This window comes from Pollachius pollachius (genome assembly GCF_949987615.1).
Source record: "Pollachius pollachius genome assembly, chromosome: 1".
NCBI classification, from domain to species: domain Eukaryota; kingdom Metazoa; phylum Chordata; class Actinopteri; order Gadiformes; family Gadidae; genus Pollachius; species Pollachius pollachius.
In genome coordinates this window covers 33122785-33146489 of record NC_136934.1, presented here as the reverse complement: position 1 = coordinate 33146489, position 23705 = coordinate 33122785, and the positions used below count along the sequence as shown (strand labels likewise).

The window sequence follows — 23705 nt, the reverse complement described above, 5'->3', positions numbered from 1 at the left end:
ATCGCTGTTAGTGAGGTAGTTGACCTCTAAATCAATTTATTTTAAATCTAGCACGACACTGCATGTTGTGTGGTTTCATGAATCTGTTCTTTGTATCGGTTATGTCGTACCATGGTACATTTGCATTGATGTCAGCACGTCACACAATTTTACGCGGTTTGGTGCATTACGTTGGTTCCCTGCCAAGCCTCTTATGTGGAAGCCATGCTATGCAGCCTGCAGTTGGCTTTTATGAACTCAACGCTAGATGGCGCACATGAGCTGCAAAATGTCAGATGAAGTTAACAGTTATTAACATATCTGAATTCATTCCACATTGTAGTGTGCATTTGTTTTGTCTGAATTATTCATGCTATGATGATAGTTACTTCTCTTTCATAATTGTGTGGGTTATTCCATTTAATAGAAGACTGAATATAATACAAAATAAACTAGATACAGACACAGCCAGGCAGGCAGGCAGTGACCAAGACAAGTCAGACAGACAGACAAAAGTCAAAGCAAAAGGAGAAGGAGTGCCAAACGCCCAGTCAAAGACGGAGACATAAAGACAGAGAGACGGAGCTTGGTTGTATTAAATGTTCTAGATGTTTTATTGGTGTCACTTTCTTTCACACAGTATGATCTAATATTTGTTTAAGTATTTTCTTCAATCTCAACCCCTACTGCCGTTGTTCAGTTAAGACCCATTTAGAATGCTGGCCCTTCACTGGTCCTCCCAACACGTACATTCACACAGAACTTAAGACCGGCCCCCTGTCAGGGTGTGACCATGGTCCAGTGGGCGAACTACGGCCACATCGCACCACACACCTGCAGCGATAGGAACCTGATTACCACGGCTGTTGACTCACATCTCATTCGTTAAAAACACAACCAAAAACCCTGCCTTTTTGTCTTTTGTATTTATCGTTATTTTATCATTTTACATTACCCTGAAAAGAAAAAACAACGGAAAACCTGAAACCAAATGAACAAAAGAAAACACAGAGATCCTTTTTTTTTTTAACTTTAAGCATACTGATATATCATTGGATATGTCTACTCCATAAACTCCTCTCTCAAGCTGTTTATTTTCAACATGTGTTTTTTTTATTGTTTCGTTTAATTTCAGTATAGAATTATATAGTTTCCTAGAACACACAGAAAGTTTTGAGTTGTATTTTTCATCATCTGGGTGGGGTAGGGGGGTGTACTGTGGTTATTAACAAGGACAATGGTTTCACACTTAGCACACAAACAGAGACAAACATGGCAGGTGGGGTGGGGCAGAGGGGGAGGGAGGGAGGGAGGGAGGGAGGGAGGGAGGGAGGGAGGGGTGTGAGAGACAGGAGCCGGGTGGGGCGGGGGGGGGGAATACAGAACATCATGGGGTGTGCTTTGTTATGCCTCAATGAACAGGGTTCAGGGGGATTCTCTCACCTCCCCCCCTCCTGCCAGAGCAATAAAAAAAAGAATCATTGCAACCCCCCCACCCCCCTTCCTACCCCGTATATATTAAAAAAACTAAATACAACACTGTGACCAATCAAAGAAAAACAACAACAACAGCAACAACAAAGGAAAGAGAAGTTAAAAATGGACGCGGCAGCGGCGGCGAGAACGACAGAGAGAGGTCCTCCCGAGACGGTGGTCTGAGTGGTGGTGGGGGTCTCGCTTGGCGGTCTGTATATCTGTGTGTGTGTGTGTGACTGGACGACAAGCAAAGGGGTTGCAGGGGAGGGAAGGGGGGACAGAAAATGCAACAGAGGTACAGAGGAGAAAGCGTGTGGACGCAAGGGGGGGGGGGGGGGCGAGAGAGGAGCTGAATGGCCCTTTTTAAATATTTTTTTGCAGAATGAGACACTCCTGTCGCATCCTAGCTCATTCAAATCTACATACGCAATATGCAGCTGCCGTTTGGTAGATATAGGTTTATGTACACAGCAGTGAGAGAACACATGCAGAGAGTATCATAGGAGATGGCGAGGACTGGGTGGGGATCAATATAGAAAGTCGTAAAGGTGCTTCTGCTGTTTGTTTTTTTAATCTTTGGGGCAGTCATGATGAAAATTGCTTCGAAGCGGTTGTTCGGGGGGGTGAGCGTCTTGCCAGGATGGAGTGACCAGGGCGGGGTTTGGAGGAGGGCGGGGACGCGCGGGGGGGGGGGGGAAGAAATAAGTGGAAGGTGTGGTGGGGGGTTTGAGTAAAGAAGCTGATCCATCGATCAATAGTATGTCTCCCTTTCCACCCAACCTGCAGCAAAGACAAGACAGGAAGATTACGTGTTAGTTCAAACTATTAGAAAAACCTAATTTGAATACCCGAATGGAAATATCATGTTTAGTTTGTGTGTGTTCTTTTCAATGGGCCGCAGTGGTACAGACCTCCGGGGTTCCTGCGGATAAGGAGTTTTCGGACTTCATCATAGACGAAGATGAGGAAACTGTAGGGGAACGCGCACAACCACCAGGTAGGCCTGAGGAAGAGGATGGGGAGGAGGAACAGAATCAGATGAAGGGGAGGCGGGAGGCGAGTGCCACATATCTAGTGAAGAAGGTACATGTCATGGTGCTTACTTGAGGGGGTACATCCTGAGGGCCAGGTCCATGCCTGGGCAGTAGGACAGGAAGGCAGCCAGGGCTGTCTCTTCAAACAGGCCGAAGATGAGGATCTTGTTCCTGGCGGGACACACGGAGAGAACAGGGGGTTAGCATCAACACATTCATGACCTCACTCGCTAGCATCACGTTAGGATTGGATCTCTCAAAAGTGTTGTCGTCTTTAACAACGCTGCTACTAGAGAGTGAAATCTTTATGCATTGAAGACAGGAAGTGAACAGAGACAGGAAAGTGGGTTGATGAAACTGATACTATGTGACCGCAGGCCGGGAGTGAAAGTGGGTCTCTAATGGGCGGGTTTGCCTACTCGGTCGGAACATTTGATGAGCCACGCGTGATTCAGCCGAAAACGATATTCGTCATGCGATGAAAGGAACATCTACTGCATGATTAATATCACTATGAGATGAAGCACCAGATGATGGAACAGAGCCCCCTGAGAAAGCTGTCTCACCTCATGCCCTGCTGGAAGACAGAGTTCCTCCTGGTCTTGCAGACGATGACGTCAGCCCACTGCACCACCACGATGCTCACGAAGAAGGCTGTGTGGCACGTGAACTCCACAATCTTTCTCTGCTCATATGTCTGCACAGAGGGAAGGGGAAGAGAAGGGCCGGTGATGTGGACGTACATAATAAGCGCACCTACATGTGCAACTACACGCACACAAGCCACACACATACACGCACACACACACACTATGGCCGTACCCATTGCTGTCCATAGCTGTCTTCCAGGTCGTTGAGGGAGCGGTCGTCCCAGTTGAGCCTGATGCCCACCAATATGGAGGGCAGGAATCCATTCTCAGCCAGGATCACAAAGTAGGCGAAGAATCCTCCAAGAGCCTGGATCATACCTGGGAGGCAAACACAAGGCATTGGTTTAGTCCATCAGGACACTGAGGACCCTTACTTCCACAGAGGAGGGATAGAAGAGTAGGTCTGTGTCGATCTCCAAGTGGACTCACCAATCTGGCCATAAGCGATGCTGATGAGCCTCTCATTCACCAGCTTGTCCCTGGCTGGGTTCCTGGGCTGGCGCTTCATGATGTCACTCTCAGCTGCCTCGTAGGCAAGGGAGATAGCAGGTACCTGTTGGGAGAAGGTGTAGTTAGTCAGTGTCGACATGCTATGGTGACCCCCCCCCCATATGGGATGAATAACATACCATCTTAATTCATTTCCCTACAGCTGTGTGTTTATGTGATGAGTGCGTTTCTCACCATGTCAGTTCCCAAGTCAATGCAAAGGATGGTGATGGTTCCAAGAGGAAGAGGAATGTTGACGATGATGAAGAACAGGAAGGGGGTGATCTCTGGGATGTTACTGGTAAGGGTGTAGGCAATGGATTTCTTCAAGTTGTCAAAGATCAGGCGACCTGCAGAGAGAGCAGACAGGTCAGGAGATGACTATTAAGGGCCATGCTTCAACGGACATGTCAATATTGTGTTGTGTGTCTTAAGCATTGCTTCATGGTATATGGTTGCAATAGAAAATATTAAATCAAGGCATGGCTAGCTCTATATTTCAATAAAAATGTAAGCATTCCGTATTGAGATACAGCTCTATGTGATCTACAGAGCACTACAATTTGAATGTATCACAAAATAAACAATGAAGCATGGTTTATTTGACCTACATGTGACCTGCATTATAGCAGAATGGTTCCACTTCATATCAATATTTTCATTCGAACGGTGGCTCACCCTCTTCTACTCCGGTGACGATGGAGGCAAAGTTGTCATCAAGCAAGATCATGTCAGCGGCCTGCTTGGACACGTCAGAGCCAGAGATTCCCATGGCAACACCGATGTCGGCCTTCTTTAGGGCAGGGGAGTCGTTCACACCATCACCTGTCACAGCTACGATGGCACCCTGAGTGGGACAATCGGGAGAGCACACTAAGAGACCCATAGCGTAGGGATAGAGTAGGGAAACGTCGGCGGGAACACAGCCTCAGATCCGCCACATTCCACTTGATAATGTAGCTTGATAATTTTGTTTTGATTGTACTCTACTTCGTGGAGTTTTTAATATGAACTATTCTCTTTTTTATGATTTTAATTATTGTATTTATTGATAACAGCTTGGAACAGGAATCGAGCAGTGCTATTTTTTTAAATGTTTCCAAGCGAACCTCACACATGATGTATAAAGCCTTAGAGAATAGAGAAGGGGGCTCACCTGTCTCTGGCAACCCTCTACAATGATGAGCTTCTGCTGGGGGGAGGTCCTGGCGAACACAATCTCTGTGTGGTTCCTCAGGATGTCGTCCATCTGGTCCTGGGACAGCTCCTTCAGGTCGGTACCGTGGATCACACAGGCCTTGGCGTCCCTGAACACACACAGCACTTCTGTTTGACTCACCACTCCACAACCAACGAGCTGCTAGACACCTCTGGGTTTAGTGTGGGGAGGGGGGGCGGTCTAGACCCTTACCTGGGGTTGACCTGGCTGACGGGGATGTTGAGGCGGGCAGCAATGTCTTCCACTGTCTCGTTGCCCTCGGAGATGATGCCCACACCCTTAGCGATGGCCTTGGCTGTGATTGGGTGATCACCAGTGACCATGATGACCTAAAAGAAAACAAATAAACACATAATTAATTGCTGGGTAATACCTTGATTTCACGACAAAGCATTAAAAACAACAAATGACTCAAAACTAATCAAATTAATCCGGAATAGGCCCTGGTGGTGTTGTGTGAATCGCGACAGATTTACCTTGATACCGGCAGATCTGCATTTGCCCACAGCGTCAGGTACGGCGGCACGGGGAGGGTCAATCATGGACATGAGGCCGATGAAACACAGGTTGTCTGTCTGAAAGTTGACGTCATCGCAGTCGAAGGCAAAGCCCTTGGGGTACTGGTCCTCTGGCATCATAATCTGGCAGAAACCTGGCAGGGAGGAGAGGGGTCAGGGATACAGTGTCAGTCTTATCCATTGTTAATATCACATGAGCGGGGGTGGGGACAAAGTGTGGATTAAAGACAAAGGCAGCCAAAAGCAGACAAAGCCAGTAAGAGATAAATAAATGTTTACGTCCATTGCTCCTCCTCAACTTAATTCCAGGTGAGTGTTCCCCTTCATGACCTTTATTTTTTAGATTTTCTTTCAGGGTTTTTTCCCCCATCTCTAATAGTTCAACTACTACTCACTTTTAAGGCTTATCAAAAGTCTTCTCTATGGGCCTTTATCATCTAGCGGCCACGTGGGTTCCATGTATTGGTTCCATGGCTGAATAAGGCCACTTGGCCCTTGTTTTGACCGACCTAAACCTAACCAAAGCGTCAGAACTCACCAAGCACTCTCTCTCCCAGCCCTCCGAGCTCCATGTAGGCGTTCTGGAAGGACTCCTTCAGCTCCTCGTCCAGAGGCTGCTCCTTGCCCTGGATCATGATGGTGGAGCTGCGCTCCAGGATCCTCTCAGGGGCGCCCTTCATCACCAGCAGGTAGCGGTTGTCGTTGGGGTCTTCTGTCTCGTGGATGGAGAGCTGGAGCGGAGGAGGAGGGAGGGGTTGGAACAAGGTCAGTCGCACTGTAGTGTGTGTAGTGTGGTTTTGTCATGGGGGAGCTTCATTGATTTACAATGTTGTCGTGAGCACAGACATTTATCTAAAGCAACTGATTGTTGCCTAAGATGCACGTCATTAACAAGCAGTCGGGGTTTGAACCCAGAACCTGAAACACACCCTCTGCACACCATAAACACTAACCATCCAACATATATTCAATTAGACCCTTTAGTGATTTATAGAGTGAATTATTTGGCTCCTGAGTGAAGAATTCAAGATCAGGTAGAGGAAGGGTCTCAATTTAAGTGGCCTAGCCCTGTTTGAATGAGCTTCACCGGTGAGTTCTACCAGCCCAGCCGCAGCGGTCTGTGCGTCTCTGCGGGGGGCCCTCACTCACCTGGTACTTGTTGGTGGAGTTGAAGGGGATCTCGGCCGCCTTCTTGTTCTTGTCTCTCATGGTGCGCACGGAGCCGCAGCACAGCTCGATGCACTTGAGCAGGGCTGACTCGGAGGCGTCGCCAGCCACGTCCCTCTTCAGGATGGGCAGACCTTCCTGGCCTCCCTTGAACTGGGCGCGGTTACACAGGGCTGCGATCCGGGCCAGGGCTAACCAGGTCCCAGAGCTCTTGTCGAAGGAGGCGCCTGAAGAAGAAACCATTGGAAATTGATTATTTTCATGGTACGTGGTAGAGCATAGGACACTTTAATACAAAGGGACTTGCGAGGGAATTGTTCAGATTGCTGTGTCTGCAGGTGACTTGTAGTTATATATTTTACAGGGTGCCTAGCGGGCATCAAACCCAGTACCTAGTCGCCTCTGCTTTCACACTCCCTACCAACTAAAGTATCTATCCCCCATCCCCACATGCCTTTAGCTGTGTGTGGTTTTGTATACCGGACTTGTATTTGACTTGGTTAAAAAAACAACAATGGTGTAAATAAGTCCTACACAAACATATGTCTGTGTCCTGGGAGTGTGGGCGGGCCCTAGTGGGGTTTGGACTGCGGCACCGGCTCCTGTCCACTCACCAGACTGGTCCTCAGTGGTGTCAGCCTCGTGGATCTGGTTGTCGAACCACATGTGGGCCACGGTCATCCTGTTCTGGGTGAGGGTGCCGGTCTTGTCGGAGCAGATGGTGGAGGTGGAGCCCAGGGTCTCCACGGCTTCCAGGTTCTTCACCAGGCAGTTCTTCTTGGCCATGCGCTTGGCGGTCAGGGTCAGACACACCTGCAGATCACAGGTCACATGACACAAAAACACAGTTGAAGTGTGTTGATATTTTTTGTAAACCAACACCAAGTGAGTTGTTGATTTAGACTGATGGTTTGAAATTTAGGCTTTACTTATCAATCAAATAATTGTCATTTGATAATAATATAGCCCACCTTGACTGTTCATGTTCCCATTTACTGTTTGGTTTTTACATTGCTGCTACTCAAATTATGCATATGTAGATGTATTATATATATATGGGCCAGCCTGTGCCTGAGGACAGTGTTAGTGTCCTCTCTCCGCTAACCAAAGGGCCCACTCACAGTGACGGTAGCCAGCAGTCCCTCGGGCACATTGGCCACGATGATGCCGATGAGGAAGATGACGGCCTCCAGCCAGCTGTACCCAAGGATCAGGGCCAGGATGAAGAAGGACACACCCAGGAACACGGCCACGCCTGTGATGATATGGATGAAGTGCTCGATCTCCTTGGCGATGGGGGTCTTGCCGGACTCTAGGCCGGAGGTCAGGGTGGCGATGCGGCCCATCACGGTGCGGTCTCCGGTGCAGATCACCAGGCCGCGGGCGGTGCCTGGTGAGGGAGGGGGGGTTTAATAGGACGGTCTCAGTCCCACTCAATAGGCCCCTCTTTGGTGAAATGATGGTGCTTTGTAATATATAGATAGAGAAGTATATAGATTGGTAGATGGATAGATTGTTTGATTGACTGACTGATTAAAAACAGATGAACCATCATTTATATTTTTATACTAACTGCGTCAAACAGTGGTAACAATTATACTAAGATACATTCACTGTTCAGCATGTATCGGGTTAGCTTAATCAATTGATCATCGGATAGTTTGTCGCAGCCACTCTACCTTCAACACAGTTGGTGGAGAAGAAAGCCACGTTACGGGTCTCCAGGGGGTTGTCATGGGTACAGTCAGGTGACCTGCTCTGAGGCTCTGATTCGCCAGTCAGGGAGGAGTTATCAACCTGTTCAGGGAAAGCACAAAAACATAAATTGTTTAGTTACGAGGCATTAGGTTACGGTGTCATTCGATGTGTCTAGTGGCACACGGAGTCCCCGGCCTGGGTGTGTTTGTTTATTTATTTGTGTATGTGTTTCTGTTTGTTTAGGAGTGTGTTAGTGTGGACTGTGTGCGTGTGTGTGTGTGTGTGTGTGTGTGTGTACCTTGCAGCCGTGGGCAGAGACGATCCTGATGTCGGCGGGGATCCTGTCTCCCCCCTTCACCTCGATCAGGTCTCCAGCCACCACCTCCTCTGCGTTGATCTGCACCTTCTCTCCCTCCCGGATCACCAGCGCTTGCTGTAGACACGCAGAGGGCCAAACGTCAGGGAACATGCTCACACACACAGGGACGCACAGGTCTGGTGAGGGAGAACGCCAAGACCCTCTGCACCCAAGACACCTTGAGACCCATGAGAGGAAGAGTCCGACCGACTCCAATGGGAATGTAACAATATCCCTGAGAGGAGAGGGAGTCTCAGTGTTGGACAATGTTATTTCAGAAAGGTTGGACAGCCATGCCTATTCTGTTATTATAGAAATATAAGAAATATAATAATGCAAAAATTACAAAGGAATATATTAGATGCAAATATATCATATTTATAAATATTTACCTAGAGAGCAGGTGACATTCACTATGATAAATGTGGCTTTTAGGGCTGAACCAAAAGTCATGTGTGTTCCTCTCAGCTGCCAGTATGACGTTGAACACTGAAATCCCAAAGCCCCTGCAGCGCTACCGAATGACAGGAGCATTCAGGGAGCGGGGGGCGGCTGGGGTCTCACCTGAGGCACCATGTTCTTGAAGGACTCCATGATTTTGGAGCTCTTTGCCTCTTGGAAATACGAGAAGCAGCCGGTGATCATGACGACGGCCGTGAGCACGATACCCAGGTACAGCTGCATAGGGAGGGGGGGGGGGGGGGGGAGAGAGAGACTGTTTAGATCCAAATGAAAGACAAAGACATAAAGAGACGTAGGAGGGCTGAGTGCAGAGGGTGTGGGATGTCGGTTGGCGTGACGTGACGGATCGGCTGACCGAGGTGCCGCCATGGTGAGTCTGGACGTGTTTATAAGGGGGGGTGGATCAGCTGTGGTACTTTGGAATACACTATGAGTCTGCGGGTGTGTGGAGACTCGTGTGGGTATGCATGTATGTGTGTGGGCGCATATGTGTGCGTGTGGGTGTATGTGTGATTGTGTGTGTGTGTGTGTGTTTGTGATTGTTTGTGTGTGGATACATATGTGTGCGTGTGTCTGTGCGTGTGCGTGTGTGTGTCCTGCTCACATTGTCTCCTGCGGGCTCGTCCTCGGTGACTGCCTGGATGGCGTAGGCAAGGAAACAGAGGATGGCTCCGGTCCACAGCAGGATGGAGAACCCTCCGAACAGCTGGCGACAGAACTTGACCCACTCTGGGGTGGTGGGGGGAGGGGTGAGTGCATTGGGACCGTCCCGGATCAGGAAATCAGCCGCCTTGGCACTGGTCAGGCCCTAGAAGAAGAAGAAGAAGAAGAAGAAGAAGAAGAAGAAGAAGAAGAAGAAGAAGAAGAAGAAGAAAAAGAAGAAGAAGAAGAAGAGGAGGAGGAGGAAGAGGAAGCAAAGGGTTGTGGATGAGATATTAAGGTAACCAAACGTATGTGACAATTGCTCTTTATAAAGATAATGTTACAAAAAAAATTTTTTCACATACTTTAAATGATGCAGCTACATATTGTTCAATATAAGGGGGTGTCTTGTAGCACAGGGTAAAATAACATAATGTTTTGAAATGCCCTGTTACCACCTAGTGGTCAGTTCTATGTATAGCATTCTCTGTCGGAATATCAAATCCTCACCTGGACGATGTCCGTCTGGAATTTCCTGCATACCTCCTCTATGGACATTTTGTGTTCCGTCTGAAAGAAGATTGAAGAAAAATGTGAATTTCCTGTCTGTGGCCCGCCTCACACTCCTGTCCTGACTGTTCGCATGCACATGCAATGAAACACACTGTTGTTCCAAATTGGTTTACAGCAGAAAATAACATTACTTATTTTCATAAACAGAAAATAAATGCTGGGGAATTCCATTCTCAAATCTCTGCCAACTGATCATTAAAGTAGTACTGCATGCATGTCACCTGAGGCGTAAGAGGCTCATGGCAGCCCGGTACGGCGTCCCTGTTGCTCTGTGTCTTGCTCAAGAGCACTTCGGCAGGGGTAGTGGGATGGAACGACGACCTTCTGATTACAGGTCGCCGCTCTTATCACCCAGTAATCATCATCCCTTTGGGCTTCATGGAAATCATGGAGTCTCTCTCCCTCCCTCTCTCTCTCTCTCTTTCTCTCTCTCTCTCTAACTCTGTAGCTCGATGTCGCTCTATCCCTCTCTCACTGTATCTTGGATCCACACTAGAGAAAGTGTTCATTGGAACTACAAATGCAATGTACTTCATCTAAATGATATAAAGCATTCAGATGACTGAGATCATTATTAACCTAATCTCATGTTTTACTTTTGTCATCTGAATTTTATTCATGTGTTTTAATTCATTACCAAAGATATACCTTCTTTAATTACACATAAAACCAAATAAATATACTCCTGTTGAACAAAGTATATAACTCGGTTGTATTTCAGCTCTCGTGTGCAACCTCACACACGTCACACTCAGTCATTGTCAGCCCCACAGTTCACCAAAGGAAGTCAGGTAACAGGAAGTGGTAGATGTACTCACGATGGGTACTTCCTTCTTCAGGTCGTCCATGTCCTTGGCTCCCTTCACCCCCTTCTTCTTCTTCGGGGAGCGATCAGCTTTGTCCTGTGTGGTGGCAACGCGGTAACTGTCGGACCGCCCATACTACAGACACACACACACGTTTTATACATGCTTTGCCCTGTGTTAGTGAGATGGGGTGCCTTGCCGTTGCCTGGACTAGGTGCCAGGTGTCCGCAGGTGACTGTACTATGTGTAGTCACTGAGAAGATGCTATTGTCCAAAGGGACTTGCAGTGAGTTCTAGATATCGTTATTAAGGAGCAGATATAGGGTTAGGCATCTTGTTCTGGGATGCCTACAGGGTTTTGGGGTTCGAACCCACAACCTTTCGGCCTGGGATACAAACACCCTTACCGATAGACCACCCTGCCTCCCTGTCCATCTGTCCAGACTCTGCGCAAGGCATTAGCACTTATGTTGCTTGTATCTGTGTCTACTCGTCTCATAGAGTAAACTGTCCTCTGTCTTGACTGGTGAGTGCCTTTGAGAAGTATGGCTAGTCTTTGGCTTGACCTTGAACAGGAAAAGTGCAGGGATCAGTCTGAAGTGGCCCGTGCGCGGTTATTTATAAACCACTCATCATCAGCATATCATCAGCATATGGAGCACATTTAAAATAGCAGATTATGGAATGTGTTACCCCGGTCTCTCCTGATTGCAGAACACTAGAGAGTCAAGAGCGTGGCACACACGCGAGCACACACACACACACACACATACACACACACACACACACACACACACACACACACACACAAGCCTGTGCTATTCTTAACCGTACCAAGCACACCAAGTGTCGTTTGATCCCTAATCGGCTTTCCATGACAAAGTGACACTGACGGACACACCGCTGCTGTCTCCGTGACTCCTGGCGTATCGCACAGGTTTTTTTTTACTATCCACCCAGGCCATCCACAACAAAGCATTCAGGAGAGAGCAACCACACAAACTGAATTGTATTAAGTCATCAAAGAGCTTCCAATTACATCTTGGTATGTTGTACTCTATTAGATTGGATGCATTAGCGACACTTTGATGTCAGGGCAATGAAACCCTTCGCAGGCTTTCATCTTACACACACAAACACACGCATGAATGCATGTGTATGATGAAAACCATTAACGGGCTTTCATCGTACACATGCATTCATGCGTGCACAAACACAGTAAAGGACACACAACCACACATAAAGAAACCATGGACCTTTGTTGTTATGAGTGTTATGCAACGGCTACCTATCTACCTCCATCCACTTATTTTTTGGCAATCATTTCCTTGCATAATTCCTTTCATGTTGTCAAACTACAAACAGGCATGTGGCCCCGTCATCCGGCAGTGCCCTCCCTCACTACAGACCCTGCAGCCTCCTAGGTCTGTGGCTGCAACCAGACCCTAGGAGGAGCGGGGCCAGATCGATACAAACGTCCCCTGATCAGAGGACGGGGTGGACATGGAGATCCAAACTGTCTCCCTGGAGACACGCTCGGGTCCCAGTCAGAGGGGAACCACATTGACTCAACCTAGCCATCAGAGAGACGTTCACTGGGCAAATCAAACCCATCCGTACGTCTTTACCTCCCTGTGTGAGGGGTAGGGGCTCTGATTGGGTCTGTCAGGGTTCAGGATCGCCGCCCACACCCAGTCACATGTCAGCCCTTAATCGGTGAGGGAATTGACGGGAAAATCAATATCGTGAACACATCATCAATAACAACGCTCTGTTTCATTTAGGATTGAAAGTGTACCATGTGGCAAAAGGTCAACGATTGACTCTAAAGGTCAACATTGTATTGATTGTTTTAGAGAGGGGGTGAATTTGGTGGGGGTCTTTAATGTGTAAAGTCCAATTAGGAGATGAGCAAATTAGTTGGTTTTGATTTCATCTCTTAAAAATGTGTTGGAATATTCGATGCCAGTATGCTCTATATAAAAACCTTAAAAACCCTGTCAAATTGTGTTTTGACATATGAAAATATAATCTGTATATATATAAATATATATATACATAAATATATATAAATATAAAGTAGTAAATGATGACCCAAAATAATTTGATAATTTGAAAGTTGAACACACTTAAATGTGCAACAGGGAGAAAGTAAAGGTATTGCATCTGTTTTATCTTGACAGTTTGGGGGCTGTCTAGAGCTTTCTTATGGTTCTTCCTGTTCACTGTGACGCCATAAAGGAGAGTCTGCTCATAGCGATAACAGCTCAATGAAAACAGTTGTGTTACACCACAACTCTCCCCTGACTACTAAGCCTACAATGAGGTTGCGATTATTGTTCATAGAGATCTTTCAGCGGTAACTGATTTTGACATAGGGAAGCATTATTCATGTAAAGAAAAGGTGTTCCTAAACCACAAGACCCGGGCACGACTGGGTACTGGGCGTTGTTTTTTTAACCTGTAGCCCTTTGAGATCTTTGGATAAAAAGGGCCCTATAAATAAAATATATTATTATATTATTATTATTAGCCGTTAGGGAAGCGATGGAAATGTGCAATTTGTGTTTATTCCGCATTTATTTTAAGCTCTTTGTTCATTCTAAGACCTAGGATGTTTTGGCCCTGTACAGCACTTTGCTATGTATAAATACACTATATTAATATTGATTACTTGTTATTTATACCATGTGTTTCCACTAAAAAGTGCCTCTACCGTTTAAACCCTGGGTATCAGGTCACATAATCTCCAGCGTGTTTTTAAGTGCTTTGTGTTCTACCACCATGACACACCCCGTGTGTACAGGTGGGGGCAGGTGGGGACAGGCCTGGGCGTATGCAGGTAATTGAAAGCCACTATGGGGGGGTTCTGGGTTATTTCCATAGAGGATGAATAGAGTGTGAAGTATGCATACGAGACGTTGGAGCGTGCATTGTTATCTCTGCGGCACACCTGCTCCTCTGAGCACATTTATGAAAGATGGAAATATGGAGTAAATGTGCCACGCACACGCACACACACACACACACACACACACACACACACACACACACACACACACACACAAACGGATGTCGGTTTAGGGCTGGTCAGAGGAGGGGAGAGCTGCCCAGCCTCTGGCAGTGGATCATAATGAGATACAGGTAGGTGGAGAGAGTATACTAGACAGAGAGAAAGAGAGAGAGAGTGGGAGAAATAGTAAGAGAGAGAAAAGAGAGCAAGAGAGAGGGAGACAGAAAGACAGACAGATAGACAAAAAGGGAAGAAGCTAGGCCAAGAAAGATTGAAACCGAGACCACAGTGCGTGGGTGGGGGGTAGGGGGGGTGGTGATACAATGGGTGTCAATGGTGGATGAGATGGAAAGATAGGTTGGGGGGGGGGCGTGTTGCCAGCCAGCCTCTTCCACACTACTTCTTGTATTGCAGTGTTTGTTTGTTGGCTACGGTTCACTATCTGCCTACGAGGTGGTCCTTACTTGAGTAGATTAACCCCAACCGCCTGCAGGCGCGTTTACATATGATAATGCCCTGTGTGTTAGATTACATTGTTGCAATTCCATTTGGTGAAGGTGTGTGCAAGTGTCTTTTTGTGTGGTGTGTATAGGTGTGCGTATCTGTGTAGAAAATAGTTTCATAATGAAAGACAGAGCGGGCTATCACATGTCAACAATCCGCCGTGTGTGTGTGTGTGTGTGCGTGCGCGTGTGTGTGTTTTTGTATGAGAGTGTGGTATGTATGTCATGTCTAAGAGTGTGCGTGGGTGTTTTTGTGAGCGCGTGTAAGAGTCTGTGTGTAAGAGTGTGTGTGTGTGTGTGTGTAAGAGTTTGTGTGTGTGTGTGTGTGTGTCTGCCCGGCGGGGGCAGATCCTAGTACTGTGAGTGTCTCATGTGATAACGTAAGGAGTGCCAGCGTCTCTTCAGGCAGGAAACTGGAGACAAAGAGCTGGAATTACAGAGGCCTCCTCCTCTCCGACAGACACTTACTGACGGACGCAGAGACGCAGGAACGCCCCACCCTCTGCTCTCACTTACAGACCGCTCCAAGAACTAGGTCCCCGGTTCTGCCAACGATGACATGTTCATCGTAACTCATTCATGATGTCAGCCAACTGTAACAGACACTTTACAGTTGAACAATGCTACACGTTTTGGACAGAGGAATTTGAATAAATAAAAAAAAACGTTTGCTAATCTCTCGTCGGTGTGCGTCTGTATTTAACAAGCGGCTCATCAATCCCGCTGACCTTAAAATAATTACTAAAAGTGAGCCGGTCCTCTCGTTTATAATCCGACCCCATTCAACCCGTATATTTTCGTGTTTTTTGAGAGTGTTTGCAGGGCAAGTAACCACGGTTACAGGCACGCTACACATCAATTATTAATTACTGATCTGGGACCAGCAATAATTGATGTATCTGTAATTTCACACCATATTCACTGCTGCTTAGAGGTCTTCCATTTAATTAAGTGTGTCTGCCCGCTGTGTTTGTTTGCCTGTACATGTTTGCATAGAGTATGTGTCTGTGAGCGGGCGACTTCATGCGGTCATATGTGTATTTGCGTTTGTGTCTCTGTATGTGCGTGTGTGCCAAACAGAGGAGAGGAGAAGTTCCACATCAGTTGAACAGAGGTGAGTCATTGTGCTGGCTACAGGCCGTCTTTGCAGCGTCTACACGCACTGCGGCAGAGAGGGGAGAGAGAGGGGAGAGAGAGGCAGAGAGAGAGAGAGAGAGAGAGAGAGAGGGAGAGGGACAGAGAGAGGCAGTGAGAGAGAGAAAGGGACAGAGAGAGAGAGAGAGAGAGAGAGAGAGAGATACAGAGACAGAGACAGAGAGAGAGAGAGAGAGTGAAAGTGAGTGAAAGAGAGTGAAAGAAAGGGAGAGAGCGAGGGTGAGAGAGAATTTGAAGAGGGGAAAAACAGTTAGGACAAACAAGATAAAGCATCAGTTCAAAGCGTATTGAGCAATATGCCTTGCCCAGCACTCTAGCACCAAGGAGCATGTTGGGACAGAGAATAGCTGCTAGTTAGCCCCGGCATCCTCTTTATAGCATCCAACACCCTACATGAGAGGGAGGTTTTAGGTTCTGGGCGGACTGGTTTTTTATGATGCACCATGGGGGGAAACTTGTGTAACTTGGTGTGCGTCTCGGGAGGAAGGAGTGGCTCTGAGAGGATGCAGCAGTGAAATCCCAGAGGGCACCACAAAGGAAACAAGTTGGGACTTGTTACACAATCATGTAGGGTCTCTCCCTCTTGTCAAACACACACACTGGTATACACACAGACTCACACCCAAACACACAAATGCACAATGGGCTTCCAGGGGCTCCAGGCAATTAAATGACTCATGTTCTTGAAGCCACCGCCACGCGATGCTTCATGCTGGGACAGAGAAGTGAGGACTTTTGATCCTAAAATAGGAGGAACTGCAATATAAGTGGTTTGGATTTAAACTGAACTATCTTTCACTTCCAGTATTTGTTATTAGTGTCCTATTACCCCAGTTCACCTGCCGGTAGGTCTGCCCGCAAGCTGTTGCTATGGCGACACACTTCCCTTCCTTGGTACAGGACACAATAGGTACACCGGGACCAGGTAACGTAAACTGTGCAGTTATCACCAAAGGATGGCCTTTAGCGCACAGAAATGGGCATTTTATGGATTATTACCAGAAATGCCATAGTGTTGCTGTGGCCTTTATATTTTATTATTACAAACAGGTTCAATAGGACTAATGCCTTCCATTCCATTCCATCCCATCCCATTCTATTATATTCCTTTGTATCCCATTCCATCCTATTCAATGGTATTCCATTCTACGGCATTCTACGTGTCTAAATGGAATGCCTAACTAATTTCCAGTCTGGTCCACTTTCCTCCATCGAGTGGTGAAATGCTAGCCTGTTCGTGATAGGTCAAGGCCCCCCAACCAGGAATGCTGGCAGGCTGTGTACATCTCCCTCAGAGAGAATGTCTCTATGGGATTCTCTGTCTGTCTATGTCTATCTGTAGCTCACAAGGAGGAGAGAGCATAGAGCTGCTTTGGTCTATGGTTGAAGACGTAAAGGTGGTGGTGTTGGAGCATGTGTGTGTGTGTGTGTGTGTGTGTGTGTGTGTGTGTGTGTGTGTGTGTGTGTGTGTGTGTGTGTGTGTGTGTGTGTGTGTGTGTGTGTGTGTGTGTGACCTTGGAGAGACAGTGGACCATCTGCTGGTTCCTGGCCGGCCCATTTGGGGAAGGGGGGGTCTCAGGATAGAGATTTAGTGACACAGCTGTTGGGATTAGCTGGTCTGATTACTAGTCTGGATTAGCCAACTACCCCTCCTCCCCAAACACACACGCACACTTGATCACCCCATCACACCACTGACACACACACACACTCTGTCCATATCAAACACTAACACACTTTATTGTACTCTGGTAGTCACCACACGGACCACTGCTGCCGATAAAGGTGGGATTATCAACGCCTGGTTACCTGATTGGATTTTACTCTATGATGACAGTATTAAATAGTTTTACTGCACGATAAGTATGGGAAAAAACATGGCAATCAATCCATTCTCTCTCTCTCTATGGTATTGACTGGAGCAAATCAAAACTGGAGGAGAAATGAACATGTCCAAATGAACACATACAATTCAGAAGAGGGAATGCAAGGATGAAATAGCTATTGGAGGGTTGAAAGTGTTCCCGCTGTGTCCAGTACATCTTAGCACATCTAAGGGGTCAGATTTAATGGGAGAAATAAAGGTAAAAACTTAACGTGGTGCCAGTAGGGGAGTAAAATTAAATCCTTTTTGGTTATGAAGATTACACAAACACACACACACACCAAACGGGGAAATGAACTCTCTTAAGCTCAGAAATGATCTGTGTTGGGACTCTTTCAGAGAATGAATATACATATACATGCAAAAGAACTAAAGCTTAATGGAGCTTTAGCCGCCGCCCAGTGCGGCCCCTCCCCACCTGAGGTAGTACAGCAGAGCCATCTGTCCATCACTGATCCACTTGTCCTGCATAGCTGACAGGGAGTGAGGGAAGCTCACTTGATAGCTGACAGGAAGTGAAGGAAGTGAAACTCCAATGTGGGCAGTGATGTATTTACAGTTTGAATGTGTGAGAGAGTTTTTGTATGTGTCCGTGTGTGTGTGTGTGTGTGTGTGTGTGTGTGTGTGTGTGTGTGTGTGTGTGTGAGAGAGAGAGAGTGGGGGAAGCTAGACTAAACTAGATTGACTTATTAAATCAGATTTGGCAGAAATTCTATGGAAACATGGCATCTAGCCATCGTTAAGTGTCAGCAAGGTATGCTACAGCACACACACACTTAAGTGCATGCACCAACCCGTTCAGGGTGGCAATACGACCAAGTCAGTATTGCTGTTTATAAGCCTATCTACCTGCATATGCCAATGTCATACAGTGCAAGTAGCATGTCTGTATTGTAATTAATGGATGTAATTATTCCAGTATTATTAATAATTCTGTTCCAATTCCAACACCTGAGTCGACATTATCTTTGCAGCTTAAAACAAATCATATCTTTTTCCTAGTGCTCAGAAACATCACCACGCATACATGGGTGAATGCACACAGACACACGCACACACCGATCACTAGGACGACATGCTGTAATTGTCCTTTAGGTAGTCAGGCTTAATCTTGGGGCAGGAAGGCATCAGTGCTAAAACAAGAGAAGAGCACTGTGAGGCAGATCAATTACCACCTTCATCTCCTTTATAGCCCAGCGTGAAGGAGACAGCCATGACCTTTCATTTTATTATCGCCTATGCACATACGCACACGCAGACACACACACACTAACACACACACGGTGTTCCTGTACCTGAGAGGCATTAGCTTTACGTTAGCATGCAGGCTAACTGCAGTATTTTCTGCTGAGGTGTTCAAGCGGCGTGTCCTCCGGCAGCGGTGATGGCGGCGTGGTTGGTCCTCATCCATATATAGATCTATTGATCGGCTCTCCACCCACTCATCCACCACAAGCACCACCTGAGAACCATAGTACAATATGTCCCCAGGAGCCTCTTTGACCCCTAGAGGTCCTGGGGTCCTTTGGAACCAGGACCCGGAGGTCAAACCATCACTCAGGGCCGACCAGAAGGAACGGTATATGGACCAATCAAATCTCTCTCTCTCCCTCTCTGTGTCTCTCTGCCTCTCCCCTTGTAAAGGAGGCGGTTCCTGGGGAGGTGTCAGTCATGCTGGGGTGCAGCGCAGCGCCCGGCCCAGGTGCTGCAGGGAGGGGATGTGGAGCACTCTGCACCAAAGCTGAGGGATGGGCCTGCTGCTGCTGCAGAGGTCGCTCCCACACACACACACACACACATACACACACACACACACACACACACACAATCTCTCAGGTCCACACAAACACCATCTCCAAGGTCCACACACACATACACACGGACACACACACTCTCCCAGGTCCTACATCACCCTTCATCCTCACCGCCCCACCCACCACCCCCACCCAGCCCCAAGCTGTGCAGTACAGTATCAGTGCACTTAGGTAAACTCAAGCCTGACCACATGCAGATGGGCTGGATCCAGAACTATGGTTCACTCTGTGTTACATTGTGTGATGTCATGGAGTGATTACCACATGGCATAATGCACCAATAGGAGGCCAGCAGGGGGGAGGGGGGGGGGGGGGGGGATTTAGATTTGGCCACGCCCTGAGTCACTAGTCAGGATGACCTTCTCCCACCCTACCACCCTTCTGCAGCACCTCTGTCATCTCTCTCTCCCTCGCTCAGTTGCTCTTTTATGTTCTCTCTCTCTTTCTTTCCCTAATCCTCATTGGTTCCTGTGAAATCCCCTCATCAACCACCAGCAATCAATATCTACCTGTATTGATATGTATAAATGTATAGATATATCTATATATAACTCATTTCTTATATAACCCCCCCCCCCCCCCCCCCCCCAAATCTGGTCTCCATGGTAACCAACCCTACAGAGGACAGTGGGGAGAAACCAGAGCCATGGTAATGTGAGAGCTCAGCTCATTATCCTGTAACAGGATATACATCCCCTATCCCCCTCTCTCCCGCCCTTCTTCTCCTTATTCGTCCTCCCCGCTTTCAATCCTTCGCTTTTCTCTCTCTCTCTCTCTCTCTCTCTCTCTCTCTCTCTCTCATCTGCAATCCCGCTCCTGCCTCTACATCCCCGCTATTCCCTTGCATCGCTGTTCCACCTTTCCTCAGCCTATCACAGGGAGAGACAGGGAATTTCCACATCGGACGCCCCGCCTCCTTTTTGACGCAGCTTCGCACGTAACGCCACCCAACGGCCTTGTGGGGAAGGGGGGAAGGGCGAAGGGGGAGGGGGGAGTAGAGGAGGAGGGGGGAGGAGAGGGGGAGGTTGGAGGAGAGAGAGAGAGGAAGAAGAGAGGATGGAGGAGAGCGGGGAGGAGACATCTGGCGATGCCGTAGCGAGGCACGTCAGGCCCTGGAGTCAGGTTGAGGCTCTCTCGTGAAGCGTCACGTCACGAGATGGTCAGAGACGGTATGACGCGTCCTCGCATCCAGCTGCAGTAAGCCCGCAGAGAAGCGCCATAGCCCAGATAACCAGCGAGTTTGACGCATAGTCGCCAACTGCTTTCGTTGAGCTCCTGATTATTCATCTAGAAATGAATCGCCGGGCACCGACGCGCTCTCCTCTGGGTGGGTTACATAACCGATCTGTATTCAGGTGGCTCGAGTCAGGCGCTGAATGCACCAGTAAACCATTGGGAACAACCGCGGATCTGATTAAATGTTGTTCCTTAATACATCTTAATTCATCTATTCACTAAAGGAACAGAGCCCGCGGCGTTACATTCATCACAACTCATTCTGCAGGATGACGATGAAGCAGAAATTGCGCAACAACCGCCCCTCGTCTCCCCCCTCCTTCACACACACACACACACACACACACATACACACACACACACACACACACACACACACACACGCACACACGGAGCGGCATCTGCACTTTGTAATTTTCCAATGCCGTGCGAGTTCCTCCTCGATCCCAGCGCCCTTACTGCGGGGTAACGGCCTGTGAGTCGAGGACACCGCCGACCGGCCCGTTCCTGTTGCGCAGTTTGGTGCAAACGTCATTTAGCATAACGAACCCGTTACACCGAGCTGTCTTGTAAATTAAATCTATTTCAATTCCATTCCAAACGTCTCTTATTTAGACACCCATCCGCGTTCAGCGGGTACAGACTCGGTGTTCTATCACGATGTTAAGTGGAAATAAGCCGGCCAGGCGCTTATTCCGAGTAACCGCATTATGACGCACGGGTCAGTGAGGAAGACAGTGCGTCTCCTCCCGCCGTACCCTTCTCTCGCAACACCGAGACGTGCGGTATAAAATATGTTTGACATATGCAGCAGAGGACAGGAACGAGGTCGACTGTACAAACTGCGAAGCGAGGAGCGATGGGAAAGGAGGGGAGGGGGGAGGGGGTGCGGAGATTCCGAAGGACACACTGTGGGCATATGTCCCCGGGAACCTCGGGTCCACTGCGGTTGGATGTAATACGAACGACACGGACAAAATGTAACTGCTCACACAACCCCCCCCCCCCCCCCCCCCCCCGCCCCCCATCCCTGTCCCCCTCCTCCATCCCCCCTCCCATCCCGAATATTTATATAGGAATAAACAGATGAGGACAAGATGTACGGCAAGGTGATAGTCAAAGTGGCGCTAACGGGATCTCCGTCATGGCTGTGCGTAAAGATAAACCGACTGGAGCAGGCCGACAGGAACTGCTGCACTCATCACCGCGTCTCCTCCCGACGCCAGAGAGGCCTTTAATGGAGATTCCACCGGCTAAATAAAATGCAGATGTTTCATCTGGATCACATTCAACCAAGGGCTTTAGCAGTGAAAACACACACACACACACACACACACACACACACACACACACACACACACACACACACACACACACACACACTTCCCGTCTAAACGCGCCGTGAAGCGTGCGCTTCGCCTTGAGCCACAGCGGACTGTTAGATAGATTTGTCGCAGTCTACAAGACCAGGGTAACACAAAATTCCGCAATATGGTGAATGTCACTCGGAGCTTCTCGGGGGGCTTCTCGTGTCGTGTCGTGATGCGTTACGTCCTACCGAGCCCCTTCAGGTGGGCTGCCACTGGAATTAACCAAGTCAAGGTGGAATCACTCCTCTTACCCCCATGTTGGCGCAGTCGGTCTTCTCCTCTCAGGTGATGCAAAGCTTGAGAGGTGTCAGCCCTCAGGTTAGGAGTTATATCAAAAGCTCTTGGTGCGTCTTCAAAAAACGCGGCGGCGGACGAGAGATTACGCTGTGGTTATGGCCTAAAACAAAAACCAGCAGATATAAGACGTCAACTCAAGATGATGCCTCTATGATATGATACAAGAGTGAAATGTAGCTTCAAATGACCGAATGGTCCCTCAAACCTTAAAATGTGGGGCTAGGAATGTGGTCTTCCAGCGAGACGTCTCTCAAATGAAATGTTGCGGTCTCAAGCAGAGCATCACGCGTCGACGCGGCACCCTCTATTGCTCTCTGATACTTGCAGCGAAAGACCGGCGAATCTAAGAAGCCGCACTGCTACCTTATTAGAATCCGATCTCCCTCCGCGAGTTTACCGGTACCGCAGCACTCCCTCTTCTAAACCCGCAGCAATCCGCCCCATAAATAAGTGCCGATGGACGCTCGGAAACGCCCCGCCCCGTTTAAACGGGGGGGTGCGCCCATAAGCTCCACGCTCACAGCGTCCTACTGACACGTCAGTAGCCAATCACAACGCCGAGCGTCCCTTCTATGATGGGTTATCTGCCCAATGTGTTGCTGATAATCCTTCACAGTAGCCAATAGAAAGCCATTCTGCTCCTCCTGTTTTACTGCAGAACTCTAAGGTTTGCAGGCAGCAATGTCGAGAGGCTCTAGGCTGAAACCGTGTGTAAATGGACGCACAAGGTTAGATTTGAGGTGTCGTGGTGGTTGTGTGGTTTTAGATGTGTTGTCATGAGTCTTGACAACAGTAGCTAGTTGCATGTGATAAATACCCTTTTATATAGGTGCCTTATTGTTGGTCATGTTCATATTGTCATGTGAATGTCACTCACGGCCTTGTTCCACCACCACACACTACACACGTGCCTGTGTGTCAGTTTGTGTGTGTGTGTGTGTGTGTGTGTGTGTGTGTGTGTGTGTGTGTGTGTGTGTGTGTGTCTGATACAGATTAATCTAAATCCAGGCAAAAAAAAGAACACTACTGTTACTGCACCATTTATTTGAATACCTATGAGATGCGATGGATTCATGGCAGTCACAAACACAGTGACGTGCATAAGCCGAATAGCTAGCATACATGTTTAGCATGTGTAGAACCCCAGACTTGATACTAAAGCCAGGGCTTGGTCCTGTAACCTGGAGACAGTGTGTCCACGGTGCAGGGATCACGGTAGGACCGGGCTGTGTGCACCCTGCTGGGAGTAGGGACGTGGCTGCTCTGAGCAGGGTGAAAAGACCTGACTCACCGGCAGCAGTAGAGAGCAGGGACCACAATGACTTTCAGCACTGAGGCTGGAGGAGGAGACCGGTGGAGAA

General features: G+C 48.1%; 1 protein-coding gene across 2 annotated transcripts; it reads right to left on the bottom strand.

The window, feature by feature from the left end:
- Positions 1-573: 573 nt before the first annotated feature.
- atp1a3b (ATPase Na+/K+ transporting subunit alpha 3b) lies at positions 574-22765 on the bottom strand. Of its 2 annotated transcripts, none has more exons than XM_079741614.1 (23): positions 22550-22765; positions 22299-22444; positions 11084-11206; positions 10203-10262; positions 9655-9858; positions 9153-9266; positions 8529-8663; positions 8212-8329; positions 7654-7922; positions 7147-7345; positions 6515-6759; positions 5904-6096; positions 5324-5499; positions 5040-5176; positions 4785-4935; positions 4307-4475; positions 3824-3978; positions 3569-3692; positions 3312-3457; positions 3056-3186; positions 2559-2660; positions 2367-2458; positions 574-2235 (listed from the first exon to the last, which is right to left on the bottom strand). In XM_079741614.1, the coding sequence occupies exons 2-23, from the start codon at positions 22302-22304 to the stop codon at positions 2207-2209; spliced, it is 3078 nt and encodes a 1025-aa protein (XP_079597740.1). In that variant the 5' UTR covers positions 22305-22444; positions 22550-22765; the 3' UTR covers positions 574-2206. The 2 variants fall into 2 exon arrangements, with proteins under 2 accessions (XP_079597740.1, XP_079597741.1); XM_079741615.1 differs by having other exon boundaries at positions 11084-11167.
- Between the last annotated feature and the right edge of the window lie 940 nt (positions 22766-23705).

What these genes read in the sequence shown, in the direction of transcription:
- atp1a3b (XM_079741614.1), bottom strand. An exon ending in TAGAGGGTTGCCAGAGACAG is followed by an intron (nt 4,476 to 4,784) that starts GTGAGCCCCCTT and finishes TGTCCCACTCAG; the next exon opens with GGTGCCATCGTAGCTGTGAC. An exon ending in TATCCGCAGGAACCCCGGAG is followed by an intron (nt 2,236 to 2,366) that starts GTCTGTACCACT and finishes TCTTTGCTGCAG; the next exon opens with GTTGGGTGGAAAGGGAGACA.